This window comes from Echiichthys vipera (genome assembly GCF_963691815.1).
Source record: "Echiichthys vipera genome assembly, chromosome: 17".
Classification (NCBI taxonomy): Eukaryota; Metazoa; Chordata; class Actinopteri; order Perciformes; family Trachinidae; genus Echiichthys; species Echiichthys vipera.
Genome location: NC_139842.1, coordinates 11,708,742 through 11,723,687, shown reverse-complemented (window position 1 = coordinate 11,723,687; position 14,946 = coordinate 11,708,742). Strand labels below are relative to the sequence as shown.

At 45.1% G+C, this 14,946-nt stretch overlaps 1 protein-coding gene across 1 annotated transcript; it reads left to right on the top strand.

The window, feature by feature from the left end:
• Positions 1–6,354: 6,354 nt before the first annotated feature.
• Positions 6,355–14,339, top strand: cbx4 (chromobox homolog 4 (Pc class homolog, Drosophila)). Its single transcript, XM_083930844.1, has 5 exons — positions 6,355–6,626; positions 6,734–6,777; positions 7,492–7,557; positions 9,802–9,868; positions 11,343–14,339. The coding sequence occupies exons 1-5, from the start codon at positions 6,558–6,560 to the stop codon at positions 12,747–12,749; spliced, it is 1,653 nt and encodes a 550-aa protein (XP_083786970.1). The 5' UTR covers positions 6,355–6,557; the 3' UTR covers positions 12,750–14,339.
• Positions 14,340–14,946: the final 607 nt, after the last annotated feature.

The window sequence follows — 14,946 nt, the reverse complement described above, 5'->3', positions numbered from 1 at the left end:
TAGGGTAACACATGTAACACATGATGACTGACACACCGTGCAGCAACTGCTGAAGAGGACAATCCAGGACATGCAGCAGACAAAGGGCTGTCTGTTGTGTTCAGGAAGAGGCCTGTTTCGCTCTGATGTGGCGTGCTGCAGTACCTGCGACACACACCGAGTTCCTGCGTTAAGTGTATGATGTCTGGTGAACAGGGCAGGGCGCTGAGTGACATACACACACACACACACACACACACACACACACACACACACACACACACACACACACACATAGTTCTGCCAGCTCTGACTCTATGAATCCTGACATGCTTGCCGTAGGCCATCAGTGTGGGAGTGTGAGGTGATTATAAAGCCATGTGGGTATTACGGCTTATTGTCTGAGAAGTTTTCTATAACGTTCGATATCTCTGAATGCACAGAAGATGGGTAAACAGCAAATTTCAGTTTCTGAATGTCTGAAAGAGAAAAAAAGGACAAAGACGGAATAAGAACACGAGCGAGAAAACAATAGATAATATTTCAGCGGCAAAGCCTTTGTTTATTATGTGCTTTAAAACTGCTGTGGATGGCGCTTTCTGAGTGATTGTCACCTTTTTGCAGAAAATGGCAGACGCTCGATTATCCCTGTAAATTTAATACAAATCTTAAATCCCTGTTGTGCTCTTTGCTCAAGTGAAGAAAGCCCACTTTATCTCTCAGTTCCTCCTCTGAAGCTCCTTCCCTTTGCTCCCCATGCAGCCAATCAAAACCCCAAAGTGAATTATGATAAAAGAAGAAGAAGAAGCAGCAGCGGGGCGAACGCCTGCATGGTTGAATTTCCATATAGATAGACGAGCACATTAAAGTTGTCTATCTGCAAGCTCACTGTCCACCCTTCCTCTTATTACAATTTGATGGAGAGATGGCCGCTTCATCTACATCATCAATTTGCAACCCCCCGCCCCTCCAACCCTCTTTCTCTGTGTGTGTTCCTATCTGCCCCGGACACTTGATTGTTTCTGAACCCGTGTTGACCCCATAAAGAGGAACCTGCGCCTGGTTTTCCTGCCACAGTTTGTTGTGTTCATTTGAGGTTCTTATTGCCCAATAGCCTCTTCTTCCTCTTGTAAAAAGGGGAAGAAGAAGGGTGGCAAAAAAAGAAAGGCAGCTCCTCATCATGGTGCTTCCAAGCTTACATGTAAATTAAAATGCAATTAAAAACAGACAAATAAGCTGTTCCCAGGAGATGAGGAGAGAGGGGAGGGAAGCGAGGAAAAGGCTCTCAGGATAAGGGCCTGCGTCACTCATCATTAGCATGGCATTAGACTGAAGGGAGCTAAATCTGAACACTGGGTCACAGGCCCATTTAGAGGCGCTGCATGTGCAACTGCGAGGTCTCCACGCCGATGAAAATAACCACACCAGCCCGTTCGGAGAGAGTGAATCACTTCTGCCTTGGATCAGAGAAGAATCCACGCAATTATTCAGTGGATTATTCAGCTATTGTTCTCTGAGGCGTACCATTGTGTGCGTGCTATTGTGTTTTATGTACAAGTTGTGATTTCCTGCTCACAACCAGGGAGTATCAGCATTGATGGCAATTGGTAAATCATTTCAACATCCAGCAGCGGCGTGCTGCATACGTGAACGGAAAGGTGCAGTTGTACACTCTCTCTCGGCAGTCAAACATCCTCCTCGCTGCAGCTCAATACCGTATCGACAAGTCGTGTATTCAGCCGCATTCTGCCAGAATTCCACTGCACCACCGCCCCTGATCTCGGCCCTCACCCCTACCACCCCCCTGGAAGCCTTGTGCTCAGTGAACCCCCCCTCCCCCCCTTCCTCCTCTTCTCTCTCTCTCTCTCTCTCTCTCTCTCTCCCAGGCTCCTTGCACCCCCTCACCACCTCCTGCTCAGGCTCCCGGGTAGAGGGGGATCAATGGGGGAAGCTTATGTTGGTGGTGGTGGCGGGTGGTGGAAGAGGCGGTGGGGGTGAACCCCACACGACGGCAGCCTTGCAGGCGAGCAGGCAGTATAGGACACAGAGGGGGAGAGGAGGGAGGGAAGAGAGCCCACCCTGGCAGAGGAGCACCCCTCTCTGCAGACCTGTCGCCTCGGTGCAACAATGGCCGTGACAATGACACTGGAGGAGGAATTTCCTCTGCCCCCCTCCCCACCACCACCACCTCCAACCCCCTCAACCACACACATCTCCCAGCCCATCTTCATAGTGCATTAAAATCAGCAGCACCAAGATGAATGGCTTCCTAATAGCTTTCATTTGTTACAATTATCATAATTAAACATATGTCAGGGGCAGACAAAGGAAATGGAAGATTTCTGTGTTAGCTCCTGAAGCAGGAGGACATGCAGGCACCGGAAAGGTATAGCTATTGCTACACAGCATAATTAGCTTGAATGTGTGGCGTAATCACACAGCATGTTTACATTAAAGAGCTTGTCTTTCGTTGATTTCCGTGAGCGAGTTTCCATCTTCTGTTTTTAGCAACAGTGTGAACCTTGATTCTTCTGTCTTCTTGTTTCATCTGTACGCCCTTGCTACATCAGCCCGTTTGATAGTGGAGCTTAATGACCGCCCGCTGAGCGCCGTGAGAATGGCTGTAGGGCCCTCTTAACATTTTTGTGGTACCCCCCCCCCCCCCCCCCCTTCTTCGTCTCCTCTAAACCCCGTCCTTGCGTTCTGTCCCTTAAACCAATCAAGTCTTTTCTTCCTTGTCGCTGTGGAGGAATGAATCGGATGCTTGGCTACGGCCGACGCAAAGGTCTTTCTTTCCTCCCTCTCTCCTGTCTCCTTTTTGTCCCTTTTTTCCTCTTCCCACCACACCTTTTTCTTCTCCTTTGCATTCTGTAGCCCCAACTCTCTCTCCTCCTTCCCTCCCTCCTCCCTCTCATCCCTCCATTCCCTCAGTTGGCACTCCTGGCACCGTGGGTGGTTGGTTGTGGTTGGGTGCCAAGGAGGGGAGGCCTCCTGCCCCCCCCCCCCCCCCCCCCCCCAAGTCTCCATTTTGTGGATGCTTCTTGAGCGAACCAGCTGTGTGCAGGCTGAGTTTGTGTGCGTGAAAGACAGAAAGAGGGAGAATAATGAAAGAAATCGGTGTTGCAATGGAAAAAAAGGTCACAAGGCTGAGCTCATTGTGGTTCCTGCTGAGACCGGACCAGAGATCAGGACTTAACCTGACCCTGGCCCTCCTACAGGCACATTTACACCCACATAAATACAGTCCACAAAAACATTCTTATACGCCTTTTTCTCCACAGAATTCACACTCTTCCAGTCCTTTGTGGACTCCTTTAAGCTCCTTTAAACTTTAAACAGCAAAAGTTGAGAATAGTAGTGGTAAACTGTATTTTCTGCTTCTACATGTCTCAGAGAAATATATTCTCTCTATCCGGTGATAGAAAGCATTGACACAAAGTGAAATAAAAGGAGGAGAAGGTTGTTTGAAAAGGGTCCCTTCAAACAGGAGATAAAAAGCAGACTGGCTGACCCCTAGTTTATCCTCTTGTTTTAGATAACAGCTCAGTTGACCTTGACGGGTTCAACAAGGACAAAATAAACATTGAAGTTTTTTGTTTTTAAAAAAAACAAGAACACTCATGGAGCACTAAAAAACAAGTCCACAAATTCCAGAAAATGTAACACAAGGACTGTTTTGAGGGGGAACTTTCACAAAGCAGTGTGAATGTCCGTGTTTGTTGTTAATTTTCATGCATTTTCACACCGTGAATATCTGCTTTAAAATCGAGAGAAACTCCGCAGCGTCAATGCGTCGTTTTAATTTGGGGTTGAGCCGTTTTCTCATCTATTTCTCAGCCAAATCACCTGGTCGGCACCGGTTGATTTTGGTCAGCGCCCTATTATATTTCTTTGTGTGTGTGTCTTTTTATTTGCGTGCAGAATTTGCTTTTTAACCTGTCGGCAAATCGAAGCTCTGGTTGATTTCCAGTCTGCGGCTTTTATCAACATCTTGAATGTCAAAGGCACAGGTGAACAAGTGCAGAAGAGACACACGAGCTCACCTGAGCGCATTCCTGAGAGGGCGTACAGACCTCGGATCAGCGACACTGTCTGTTAATACTGACTTTTATAAGGAAGAAGACATGATTATGATGGGGACGAAAGGTATCGCAGGGCTTTAAAATGATTTGGTGATAACTTCCCAAAGATGATCAAGCAAGCTTCGGGGGCAGTATGGATCTCTCGGTCACAGAGGAGAACTAACACACAGCCCCTCGGCAATTTCAGATAGAAGAAAAAAATGTTTTTAAAGAAAGAAATGGTTTCTATTTCCTCAAACCTTTATACTTTATGTGCAACCTGAGCGCTGTATATTAAAGAGTCAAACCGCTTGTTGATGACGCTGTTTCACTTCACAATGCTGCAGGTGATTGAAGCCCATTCTGATAAAGATTTTTGTTTGGAAGTATAACCAAATATATTTAGATGATATCGAGCTGTGATCTGATCCCAGACTTCGACAGGCTGAGTCTGAGGATTTTCGAAACGATTATCTCTGACTTGACGCAGACTCCAGGCGTCATTCCCCGTCAGTGCAAATACAAAATGATACATAATTTGTATTTTGGGTACTTGGCGAGTAAACAAGAGCTGACATTGAATACCTCCCAACTCTAAAGAAAAGAAATGCTCTCAGACCTCCATTAATATGCATTTCGATTCTATGAGATCCCACAGATAAAATAATGTTTAAGGAAACCACATGTAGAAGCTCCTTGGTGGCATTTTTTTTAAACAACAACTCGTTTGTTTGTCACAAACTTAAATTCTCTCTCTCTCTCTGTTTCTTTGCGCCTCTCGCTCTCTCCTTTCATGCTGTTGCTAGGGAAGCAGGGCGTATGCGCTCCCTGGTCGCGGCTGAAGGGCACAGGGAAAAAACAGGAATAAAGCGAAAAGACGGAGTTTTTAATCGAGCATGTTTGCGGTGTTTGAGTCTTAACCCCCTCCTGAACACATTTGAAGACAGAAACTCGGGAATTAGCGAGTGTAAAGTGCCATATTTCGGCGCCTTTTCTCCATTGCCTTATATGGCAGGGCAGAGATATATCGTGCCTGTATTTAATAGGCTGGCCGCTGCCGCTCTGCTTAGAGGCTTCATTTAACCCTTGTGGTGCTGAATTATTTTTGGAGCAAGAAAAGCTTCGAGTTTTAGCCAGTTTCACTCTCTTCTGATGCAATAAATGCCATGTACTTTAACGAATTACGCCCTTTTGGTGACAACATTACGCACGGAGAGCAAATTACGTACAAAATCTAGGCGTTCGATGCAGGGACGCGTGTTTTCTCTCATGTTTCCAATTAAGTAACCCATAAATCCGGTGACTTAAGCTGGATGACATTTACAGCACATATAACATACTTACTGATGATGTGGCTCATGTTTTTTGGATTTAAATTGTCAGGATGCAGATAGACAGCCTCTGTTACAGCCGATATCAGGCTGTGTTTTTAAGGGGAAACATGCTGAGCGTTCTGGCACCATTTAGAAAGTTGCCACAGGTATAGGCTGAAGGCTGCAGCAACCCTCTGCTGTGTGTCAAATTAATGGCAGTTAAGCCCAGAGGACATGGCCGTGGTTTGACGATCATAGCGTGTGACCTATATTTGCAGTGTGCTGTCAGCAGATCGAACTGTAAACCTCCGTCTGCACAATCTAGCCTATACTGTGCTGCTTTAAGGGTTCGGATTTCCTTTTTTTTTTTACAGAAAGGTACTAGAGGTCTGTCATCAGTGGCTCAATTCGAGTGATAAACAAGCTTTGGTGACACTGCTGCTGTCACTTTCAAGGCTAGAGGACTATATTTATTAGCCTTTTATTGTACAAGTCTCCTGATAAAAACAGACTGGTCTGTCCACCAGTCTGTTGACTGTTGAGCTCCCTTAGGTGCAGTTCTGATGCCTTGAAATGCCAGATGCAGCTACAACAGGGCAGTTATGTGGATTTTTAATAGAAGTGTATGCATCTGTTGTAAATGCATCTCCACACGTATGAACTTGTATCAAACTCAACCACTCAAAGTATTTTTCCTCATGTGAATATAGTGCATCAGCTGTTGGAGGAGGGGTTCCCTTGAGCCCTTGCTATCGAAATAAACCATAAAAACTGCGCGTGTATATGTTTATGCATACATGCTGTAACAGGTAAGTGGTCGATTTGAATTTCCAGATATCCCTCCCGCAGTCCAGTAAGCACGGGATAAAACCCCAACCTCTGTGCAAGGTCTCCACCTCCCCCCTCCCCTCCTGACGTCATGCATCGAGCTCGAAAAAGAGCTGCACTACCGTGAATATCTCTATGCTCATAGCCAGGACTGTGGAGTGTGCAAAGGGAGGGAGAGAGACAGAGCGTGAGCGAGCGAGCGAGCGAGCGAGGAGGAGAGGTGGAGGGAATACAGTTGGATTTGGATACAACTGGAAAACTACCAAGCGCGCACAGCACGTACCGAGCGGAAGGCACATCGACTGTACGTAGCCAGCATTTCACCTATACTCTCTCTCCCCCACCCGGCCCCCCTTGCGATCGGATTCAGGCGAGAATGGAGCTCCCTGCCGCCGGAGAGCACGTCTTTGCGGTGGAGGGCATCGAAAAGAAGCGCATCCGCAAGGTAACAGAGGAAGGGGAGCATGATGTGCAAAGCGCGCTCAGGACGTTGACATATTGCGTTTGACATGATCCTCACCAAAAAATTGTTTTCCTTCTCCACCATCACAGGGCAAGATCGAGTACCTGGTCAAATGGCGAGGCTGGTCTCCCAAGTAAGTCTGAATGCAACGGGGAAAAATGTTCTTTTTTTGCACAAAATCAAGTGTTGTTACCTAAGAAATGCCATTCATCAAGGGCGTGCGCGCACAGTATGTGTGTGTGTGTGTGTGTGTGTGTGTGTGTGTGTGTGTGTGTGTGTGTGTGTGTGTGTGTGTGTGTGTGTGTGTGTGTGTAAACTGGGAGAGCGCGGTCGGTATGCGTTTCAGTGTATCCGCGGATGCCTTCACTAATTTATGCGAGGGAAGGGGGTAGGCACAGCCATGTAATCCCGTTTTAATTATTTCTGCTCTGCCAGCGAATTTACGAGACAGTGGTGCTAAAATGGCCGACTGTATGTTGGTGCTGGAGGACCGTATGGAGAGCACTATACACAAAATTTGTTTATGGCTCAGCCGTTTCACGTCCCACGGTCGATTTGCTGTAGCGGGAATGTGACTGGTTAGTAGCTGCGAATTTGAAATCGAAGGGAAAACACACGCAAAATAAAAAATCGCATCGTTTCACGTCAGACTGGGAGACCAGCGTTCCTTACCTGTCCACTCCAACACTGACTTCATAGTTGTGGAGATGTGGGAACGTGTGTGTGTGTGTGCGCGCGTGTGTGTGTGTGAGACGGACAGTGGCTGAGGCCTGCTGTGTGTCAGTTAGAAAAAGGAAGTTTGCACGTGACAGCTCTCTGACAGTTGCTTCTCCTCTCCTCTCTGCAGATACAACACGTGGGAACCGGAGGAAAACATCCTTGACCCGCGTCTGCTCGTCGCATTTCAACACAGGTGATAGATGCGGACATTGGAACTGGAGGCCGCGCAGCCTCCAGTTCCAGCCATTACCATATATGGGCATGGGAGGAGGGGCGCCCCAGTATCTCTATCACAGATCCTCCCACCCCCACCCCCCGCATCCCCACGGGACTATTCTCCTGGGGAAACGGGGCTGTGGATGTGGTAGGGAGAATCCCTAAATCATACTAATGGGAAGATCAGGACATGCGGAAATGTGCATGGATGTAGACGTAAAATGTAACAAATTATCATCCTATTGCGAGTTTTATGTGTCTGAAATCTGAAGGCTCCATTGCATGCCCTGACCCACTTTCAAAAAGAATGGTGCATGATGGACCAATGGACATTGGAAAAGCAATGCTCAGCCCTATGTTGATCAGTTTTCAAATATTTGTTTAGATTGTGCTGTTGCAAGATAGGTGCTTAACTAGCAGCTGCACTGTTTTCATTGAGGGTGGAGGACACCAGCACAGCGTTTTGTTGTGGTTTCATGTGAGTAGACCGAGATGCCACCTGATTGCATTCTCAACACTCTACCAGGTCTGAGATCCGCTGACAGGCTGAGCTGTGCTTTACTTCTTCCAGCTGATTTCACATAGTGTTTTCCACCCAGGAGAAAACCGCTCAACAACACCAGCAATACTGCTATTTAATAGTGTGGAAACATAAGCTCACCTTTTTGATGCTGAAATCAGTGACCTGCTTTCAATCTGGGGTCGTGGGGGCTTAATAGAGGCCTGTGAGATAATCAGAAACAGAAACTGTCATTTTAGCCTTGCGGCACATGCACAGCAACATCTTGTCTGGGGTTGCTGGACCCATGAGGTCTTTTGAGATATACTCACTCTATACTCTCTATGCAGGCCACCAGACGGCTTGTGGGACTGGGTAAAGACACGATCGTTGGGGATAGGAATTCGCATTTCTGAAAAGGCTAATTGACACACAGTACTCTCCAGCCTTTCCAGTGTACCACTCTCATATCCTCCTGCAGCGTGTGTGCGTGTGTGTGTGTGTGCGTGTGTGTGTGTGTGTGTGTGTGTGTGTGTGTGTGTGTGTGTGTGTGTGTGTGTGTGTGTGTGTGTGTGTGTGTGTGTGTGTGTGTGTGTGTGTGTGTGTGTGTGTGTGTGTGTGTGTGTGTGTGTGTGTGTGTGTGTGTGTGTGTGTGTGTGTGTGTGTGTGTGTGTGTGTGTGTGTGGCTCTGGGCTGATGGTCATGGAGTGCTGCCTCTGTGCCTGTGTGTGTGTGTGTGGATTCCTCTCAGCTCCCAGAGGATGGGGGAGGGGATTCGACAAGGGAGGCTGTAATTGCCAAATCTTCTGTGAATAGGGGTCACCCCGTTGGATGCTGTTTGAAATCGCACACATTATAGCATTAAAATGTAGACTGTTTATTTATTGTGGCAATTTTCTGGCCGCTCTGATAGTTTGAACATCTGTAGCAAGGGACCAACAATAGGCTGGATTTACGCATGCCTGGTGAAGCCTGTGTGCAGGAGGCCTTCATCCGCCGCTGGTTATTTATGAGCCTATGATGAGTCAAGGTTTATATCAGGGGGCAATATTTCACAGACAACCCTAGCGCCAGGTCTAGTCAGTACAACAATAACACCCCCCCCCCCCCCATAAAAACAATTCCAAAGATGTTTGTTATTATTCAGATACTCATCACCCTACATTTGCTTGAGTGTAGGCGTTGTGTTGCACAAGGCATGGTGGTTTGCATGCTTTCAACAGCAGCATGTATCCCAGAAGTACTCCACAATGTTGTATTCATCCCATTTCATCCCTGCTTCTTGACCCTAATTAGAGATTGAATGTAGAAGGAAGGGCGTGCTGCATAAGGGAAGATGTTTGAAACACAAGGAGAGATTTTCCCCGCTGTAGCCTTAATTGAATTTCTCTAGGATAATGAGAATATGGAATGGGCCGATTACCATGGAGAGCTATGCAAATAAGGACCATAATGCTTTGCAGCAGGTCACATGTGGGCATTCATTAGTCCTCCAAATCTAAATTCCACTTTTGACCTTGAATAGGTAAAAAAAAGTGACCTTGAATAGGGGAAAAAAATTAACGAATACTATAATAAGAATAAAAAGACCTGTAATTCCCTATGTGATGTAATTATATTTTTAATGCAGAAAGGTGAAAACACTGACAGTCAAATGTGATTTAATATATGGAAGATAAACATGGTGCAGGGAAATGTAATCATCTTTTTGTTTTTTTGCAGAGAAAGGCAGGAGCAGCTGATGGGATATCGCAAACGAGGGCCGAAACCAAAACATCTTTTACTCCAGGTAATTATTCTTCATCATCCATAAGTCATCACAGACATGATGGGGTCTGTGGGAATGTTCTGCTTTTTCTAAGCCTTCCTGTAAGTTTCACCCTGTGAGAGGCCAAAAAAGGGGGAAAGGGGCCTGTCAGGTGTTTCAGAGCTGTAGTCATTATGGTTGTGGTTATTAATAGATTTTGAGAGAGATGGAGTGAATGGCAAAGAGAGGATGGGGTATTACAGCTGGATTTGTCTGCACACTCATCCTGAAACAGGGTGTGTTGCCTGAGGAAGAGTCGCTTGAGTGCACTCATTTTATCTGCATGTTCATTATTTCTTTATGCTAAATAGCTTTATATGCTAAACACAGTTTTAAGGAGAGCGTTTTATTATAGGGTCTTTTTGCACCAAGTGAGTCTGTATCTGTTTTCTTTCATTTCCCTGTTTGCAAAAGACAAAAATAGACTGCTGAAAGTAGCACTTCTGCCGTGCTTTGACTATTTTACACGACCTTATTCTGAGCCAAATGTGATTATATATTTTGAGAGAGCTGATTGCTATGCAGTGTCACTCCTTAAGAGGCATACCACTCTGCCAGAGTCACACGTGGCCAGCAATCAGGGATAAAGCGTGACATGTCTGCTGGCACTTCTCTGACCTCGGGTCACAGCCAAAGCGTCTTGTGCGTTCCGCTGCAGTGCCCCTCTGACGGCCCGAGGGGTCAGCCTGTACAGGAGGAGGAGGGGGGAGGGGACAAGATGGTAGGAGGGATGTAGTAAGCTCAGCACTGATTGGATAGTTTATTTCAATTCCTGATTCGATCTTTACATTACAGCACGCGGGTTTGCGTATTTTAGCTGTAGCACAGGGGCAACTTTCCTCATAAACATCAGAATCTCACCATACTCTGTTTGTGAAAACAGTTGTATAATGTGGTGCTGGAGGAGAACATAACCTCAGTGTTTTCATCAGAGTTATGTTAGCTTAGATTTGGTGAGAGCAGTGTTATAACATGAAACCCTGCGTTACAAAATGGGGCTATGGAGTTTGAAAGATATTAGCATTTGTTAGGCAGGGTGGGGAAAATACATTGATGCAAGTTGTTGCATTATGGGAAATATGGGATCTGGTCTTCATAGAGCTTCATATATACTAGGGACTAAAAATCAGGATAGCTCAGCCTCTACTGCTTTGATTTCTTTTGTTAAACTGTTTCTTTTGAGCCCCCAAACAAGTACAATACTAAATTAGCCTAATTTTTATTTATCACCTAGTCTGCGTTACCAGATGTACAGCAGGGGACCACCCAAGATGACTGTGATCGGTTTAAAGAACTACAAAAAGCATAGCACGTTTTTGCCCCAATATCAGAATGTTTACTATTTATTACCTCAAGACATCCCCAAATTCCTGCTAATTTCATTCTTGAGCTACAGATTTTGATGAAAACAAGAGAAATGTTAAACTTGGTGTCTTTTTTTTTTCTTTTTTTCAAGGTACCCTCATTTGCCAGAAGATCCAGCATCCTTGCAGGTTTTGAGGACTCCTCTCAGGATGCAGAGGGTATCCTCAAGTCCGATCCTGTCCCGGTCCAGCGTCCCCAGCCTCAACAGTACCAGCTCAACAGCAAGAAGCACCATCAGTATCAGCCCAGCAGCAGTGAGGTCCCTGCTGACCAGCCGACCAACGGCAAGAAGAAGTTCATCTACCAGCTCAACAGCAAAAAGCACCACCACTATGAGCCTGACCCGAACATGTATGACGCACAGGCTTCTAGGCTCAAAGAGGTGGTCAAAGTTCAAGAACCGGCCAGTAAACCGGCGAATCCTGGCTGGAACTTACCACTGGCCTTGCAGCAGAAATGGGTCAGAGACAAAGACACAGGCTGCTTGAGTAAAGTCAAAGAGTTGGCAGTGGAGGTGAGGAAACCAGCTGTTAAAGATACTGCGAGTGAACACGCCCTTAAACCCAATCCTAAGCATGCAACGCTGCCTAGTGCTATTAGCAGCAAAATGAAGATAATCAAGAACAAAAACAAAAATGGACGTATTGTTATTGTAATGAGCAAATATATGGACGGCAACAAGGTTCACGGAGCGAAGGGTAAACACGGGGAATCATCGTGCGAAGTGAAAATCCAAAACGGCGAACTGTCAGAGAACAATCCAGCACACACAACCAAAATGGTGGGGCACCCAGAAAATGGTATCCCCAAAGAGCTCTGTGGCGGCAACTCCCTTCCTGCTGCAGAGCATCCTATAAAGTGTTCCCCAAAGGACAGACATTTCTCCAAACCTTCGCCAAGCACAGCAGAGGAATATAACACGGAAGTGGCTCGCGGTCAGGCCGATTTACCAGACGATCTACCCCTTCAGCTGACTGCTAGCTCGCCCCTCACTTCCTGGGCTGTTGACACCAACATCCCGACCCCTACGTCCCTTGACCAGATCAGGATCCCTTCTTTTCCCAACGACCGCAAGCGTAAGCTATCAGATCCCGCCGAGGACAGGAGCGTCTCCAAAACCTACATGACTTCCAGAAGCTTCAGCGTCCCCAGCACTGTGGTCACGCCACCTCAGGACACACCTATGGACCTCCACTGTAGCGGCCCACGCCAGAGCAGTTCATGTACTTATGAGGTTTTGGACTCACAAGGCAGTCAAGAGGAGCCAATGGATCTCAGCTGCCCAAAGACTAAGAAACAGGCGGAGCCGGAAGTACAGCCGGAGCCTGAGCCTGCCATCACAAACACACCTCCTGTGATGGAAGATGCACAGGAATCCACAGAGAAATCTAAAGAAGCACCTGTTCAGAAAAGCTCCCCTTTTATGGGAAATATCATAATCACTGACATCACATCAAACAGTCTTACCGTCACCTTCAAGGAATATGTTTCTTTCTAAGAAACCGTGTGTGAAATGGGACTACCAGTGGCCGTGTGGATGAATCCTGTTAATATGTACATATGTAAAAACATCAGAATTTTGTATATGTGGAAATTTATAATTTATCATTCAAATTCAATATGTTTCTTATAATGTTTTATACTGTAACTCCTCTGTGACGTTGTAGCCAAGAATGTGCCCTCGAGGATTTGAGTGAATGCATTCAGGTGGATGTGTTCCACTTAAAAAAACCTGTTTATTTGCTATATGGAGCTAAATGGGGATACTTTTGCTGTTGTTTCATACCTGTACCAAGCTTATAACCTGAGATGTATGAAGGTTTATACATATTTTGTATGAATAATATGACTTATTTTGGTCCTCATAGAAGGTAGAGAGGATGTGTTTGAGTATATGGTGATCAAAGATCAAATCGAAAGCACTTAATTGCATATTCATACACTAGTTTGTGTCATTACAAGTGGAGAAACAGCTGTTCTCTTTAAGTCTTATTTCACGTTTTACTCCAGACAGATACCCTCAGAATGAAATGGTGTATTTTGTTCAACGTTTTGTTTGTGGCTCATTACAGAAAACATGATTAGCCATGATGACATGCAAATGTAAAAAGCAGGTGTGTCTGATTACAGTGTAAACACAGTGTGGGACACACTCGACTGTGTCAACACCGTTAAAGAAATGTCCCGGTCTTTGCTTCTTTTGTCAGGTCTTTGTCTTGCTATTGAGATGCAACAAAGCCATCAGTGAATGTGCCGTTGCAACCCAATCGATTGCTATGTTGCACATTTCACCTTTAGCAAACATTTATAAAATAAAATGTGACATCTCAAAGGTCATTTTCCATTAAGAAAATGGTGTCACTTATTATTATTTATTTAACAGGTGACTTCCTATTAAGCCGACTTATCGATTCCTACCATAATAAGGTGGCGATGAACTATTGTTGACCTCACATATTGCTGTAGTTACTTGGAAATATGTATGCTAGTGTCATTAAGAGTCTCCTAATGTCACGCAGATAAACAATATTCATCTCATTTTCCTTTTGAAGCTCATTATGTGATCTGAAAAACACACGTAACTGCTATTTTCTTCAGAAAAAGCTACCAGGGTCTTTAATGAGTATGTTAAACAGATTAAATGTGAGTTTCAAGGCTGCCTTTGTGCACTGTTACAGCCGATCCAGTAAGTGCAAGCTGTTCTGATTATGCTGCTGAAAATTCAAATGTCAACATTGTTGGATGTAACCTACATTTGAGTCTAAATTGCCTTCTACGCACGTTTAATGCAAAACCAGTAAGAATGCTAAAATGCTATGATAAGATATGAAGCATATTTATTGACATTTAATTTGTTGTTTAAAGCAATTACGCGGATGCCCTCTGCATCAGAAGCTGCAATTGATTCTATTGAACAGCGTAAAATATATTTTAAGTCTGTTTGCTCCTTTTTGTTCTCTTATCTTTTGTTTTGTCTTTTTTTCATTCTTTCTCACACTTGGTTCAAAATCCTAATGCTTGACATAATGGTCGATAAATGTTCTACCCCGACTTGGTTGAACTGTTGCTGTTGGCACAGCTTACTGGATGGTACGTTCCACAATAAAGAAAGAGAAATTATATGTTGTTGCATATTTGGTGTGTTGATTGGCAACATTCATAGTTTTTTCTAGTGTTCCATCATTGTCCATGCCCTGCAGTTGTTTTGAAGTCTTTCTGCTCATACAGAGAAAGAATGGAACAATAAACACTCGAAACACTAACTTGGTTGTGAACTATGAATAGAAAAAACAGATCATGTTGCATAATCACAAACGATCCTGCACAAAGGGCCCTCTGTATTGCATAACTGCACCGGCCACTTGTATTATTAAAACTTTACCCATGCATTATTTCTTCTACTGCCGCTCGACCTCAAGCAGGAATGTAAACACACAACATTAGACGGGGGAAGGCTGTTATGCAATTCTTAGATTGTATCAAACAAGAAAGGCGTCATGCAGGGTAAGTATTTGGCAGTCACGTGGATTATAAACCTGCATGCCTTTCAGCACAATATGTCAGTTAAGGGTGTCAATTATATAACATTTATATATAATGTGTCTGAAATAGACTTTCTGGCATTCCCAGATGTTTAGGTGAGTTGCTAAAAACGGCTGTGTTGTCTCGTAGAAGGCCCGCGTCACTACGACACA